The 2483-nt window shown below is 42.2% G+C and overlaps 1 protein-coding gene across 1 annotated transcript; it reads right to left on the bottom strand.

Moving 5' to 3' along the window:
- Positions 1-108: 108 nt before the first annotated feature.
- On the bottom strand, positions 109-1403 carry SARC_02785 (hypothetical protein; the record flags this gene model as incomplete). The annotated part of the gene is made up of 1 exon (XM_014303458.1): positions 109-1403. Exon 1 carries the CDS (start codon positions 1276-1278, stop codon positions 109-111), a length of 1170 nt encoding a protein of 389 aa, XP_014158933.1. The 5' UTR covers positions 1279-1403.
- Positions 1404-2483: the final 1080 nt, after the last annotated feature.

Below are 2483 nucleotides of genomic sequence, written 5' to 3'. Positions count from 1 at the left end.
CGTGTCGTAGTGTGTGTGTGTGTGTGTGTGTGTATTGTGTGTATGCATGTATGTGTGTGTGTGCGTGTGCGTGTGTGTGAGAGTATGTGTTGTCTAGGGCATTTGCGCTCAATACCACATACCTAATTGAATGCAGTCCATCAATTCCTGCGAGTTCGTCTTCTTGTACGTGACTTTGCCCGTGTTGTTATCCGTTTTGCGATGTCCTAGCTTCTCTTTGTGGGAATCATGCATGACCTTTCGCAGACTGAACGATCGCTGCATCGATACATCTGACGAAGGCCCGCTTAGCTGTCCCGTCGATGTCTGTACCTTTAGTAAGTTTCCGATCTCTCCACCATGACTTTGTTGGCTTTCAACACGCTGCAGCTCAGGTTCTCTATCTGCGCTGTTATGTAATGTACGACTTATGGGTACACCTTCGTTGTTGCCACCCGCTAACTCCTTACTATTGTCCTCCTTTGCTTCAGCACCTGTTGCTGTTTGTCCCGCATCTCCTTCAGCCTTGTCCTTTCCTTTAGCATTTGGTTGCGTGTGGTTTGTATTGGTATGGCGACTACTTTTATGGTGATGGTGACCGCCCGTATGCGTATGGTGTGATCCTGCGTGCAAGTTACTTCGCTTACGCACTATCACCACCTTGCCTGCAGAAAAATCGTTTCTATGGTTCCCAATGTTTGCATCTGCCTCTGCATGGCCTGCATGTGAACCTATATCCTCTGTGCCTTCATCTTGTGAAGTATCGGTAAGCTTAACCGTCTCATGTGTACCGGTGTCTAAATCACTTATGCTACGTATGATTAACACTTCAGGCTGTTCTTGATCGTCTGCGTTACTATGAAGCTCACAAACCCGTTTATCACTCTCATTTCCTATTGTAATTTCGGGACTTTCTGAATTGTTTGTATCGAGCTCAGCTTGTACATCGGCATGTGCACCTGAAGGTGATTCAGTTGTTGTATCTACAGGCCCATCTGAATGCGTATCTGTACTCGTATTTACTTGTGTATCATTGTCTTTTTGATTAGTTGTCGCTGAGTCTATGTTTTTCTGTGCATCCGCTTGGGAATCTCCAACCGCACTTGCGTGCGTATTGATAGCCACGGGTATCCCTTTCGAGTGATCTACATCCCCATTTGCTGTTCCTTCTACTGCTGCATGTGTATATTTTTTCTCGTGTGCTCCATTTGAAGTTGAGCCTCTTGAAGTAAAGTCTTCATTCTGGCTTTCAGCAGGTTCCCCTGAACGAGCACCATTCCGTACGCTCTCCGCTGCCATCTTCACTGTTCTAAATCATGTGCTGCTGTTGTTGTTGTTTAGTCGATCATACTCTTAATAAATTAACTACTTCATATACTGACAAAACAAAATACCAGGTCAATACTGTGCGTGACATACCAAACATATACACACACTGATGTTTAAATCCAGATCACAGACATACTTTATAAATATTTGTATAAACACGGCAATAATAACCCCCGGAACTTTCTACACTCTTTGCTTGAATTTGAAGTGATCAGTTTTTCACTCGATCACGAAATTTGTAAAACCCTACCGTCTTGTCGATTGGAGTAATCGTTGAACGCAGACACATAAAACGGTTGTGAGAATTACACCAGTGTACGCTGTTCTGTAACAGATTAAACGTTTATTTAACGTTATCGAAAAAACGCTTGATTTTTTAAAAAAAAGCCTTTTTGACCATAGCCTCCTAAAAGCAGTACAGTTTTGTAGGAGGCTATGTTTTTATGTGTAAAATATCATAGTATTTATATTTCAAGAAAAAATAATCAGTGTGATATGTAGCTTAGTAAAAAAAGCCCCAGCAAATAGCAGCAACTGAAATAATTCTAAATACAGCGATATTATACGCGTATGAATGATGGCGTCATGTGAAATATGGTGACTATTATCATCAGCCAGCTCTAGTACTAATGATATGTATTTATGTCTGTAGTGTACAAGACTACAAGCATGCCATTTGTATGTGTATTCATATAAGTCGTGTGCTATACGCAATGCGCTTCATATCGCTTACACTTCGATCCTTTGAAGGTGCTTGATACCTCCATATACATGTGGTTGATAGGCATCTCGCTTGGGTACTCTTGGTGAAAATAGCGTAGAACCTTTGGGTGGAGAGTGCTACCGTCAGCCAGTCTCCAAGCTATCCCACACTACGTTTACATTGTGCTATCGCAAGCAATATAAGCAGTGCGTATCGGTATGCCCAGATTATGCGTATTCTAGTATCGATTGACTGCATCGATGTGTCTGTCACCAATACACATGCTCAGTCCATAGTATCGTCCCGCTGTGCATTGTGATCAGCGATGCGTGTTGCCATTGTGAGAGTAACATATCTTTGAACTACGATCCTGCTAATTTAGATACATGCGCCCGTTGAGAAAAGAATAATATATTGACACAGTAATATATATATATGTGTGTTTGTGTGTGTGTGTGTGTGTGTGTGTGGT

Source organism: Sphaeroforma arctica (assembly GCF_001186125.1).
Source record: "Sphaeroforma arctica JP610 unplaced genomic scaffold supercont1.129, whole genome shotgun sequence".
Lineage (NCBI taxonomy): Eukaryota > Ichthyosporea > Ichthyophonida > Sphaeroforma > Sphaeroforma arctica.
The sequence above is the reverse complement of the archived record's forward strand: the minus strand, read 5'-3'. Positions and strand labels throughout refer to the sequence as shown.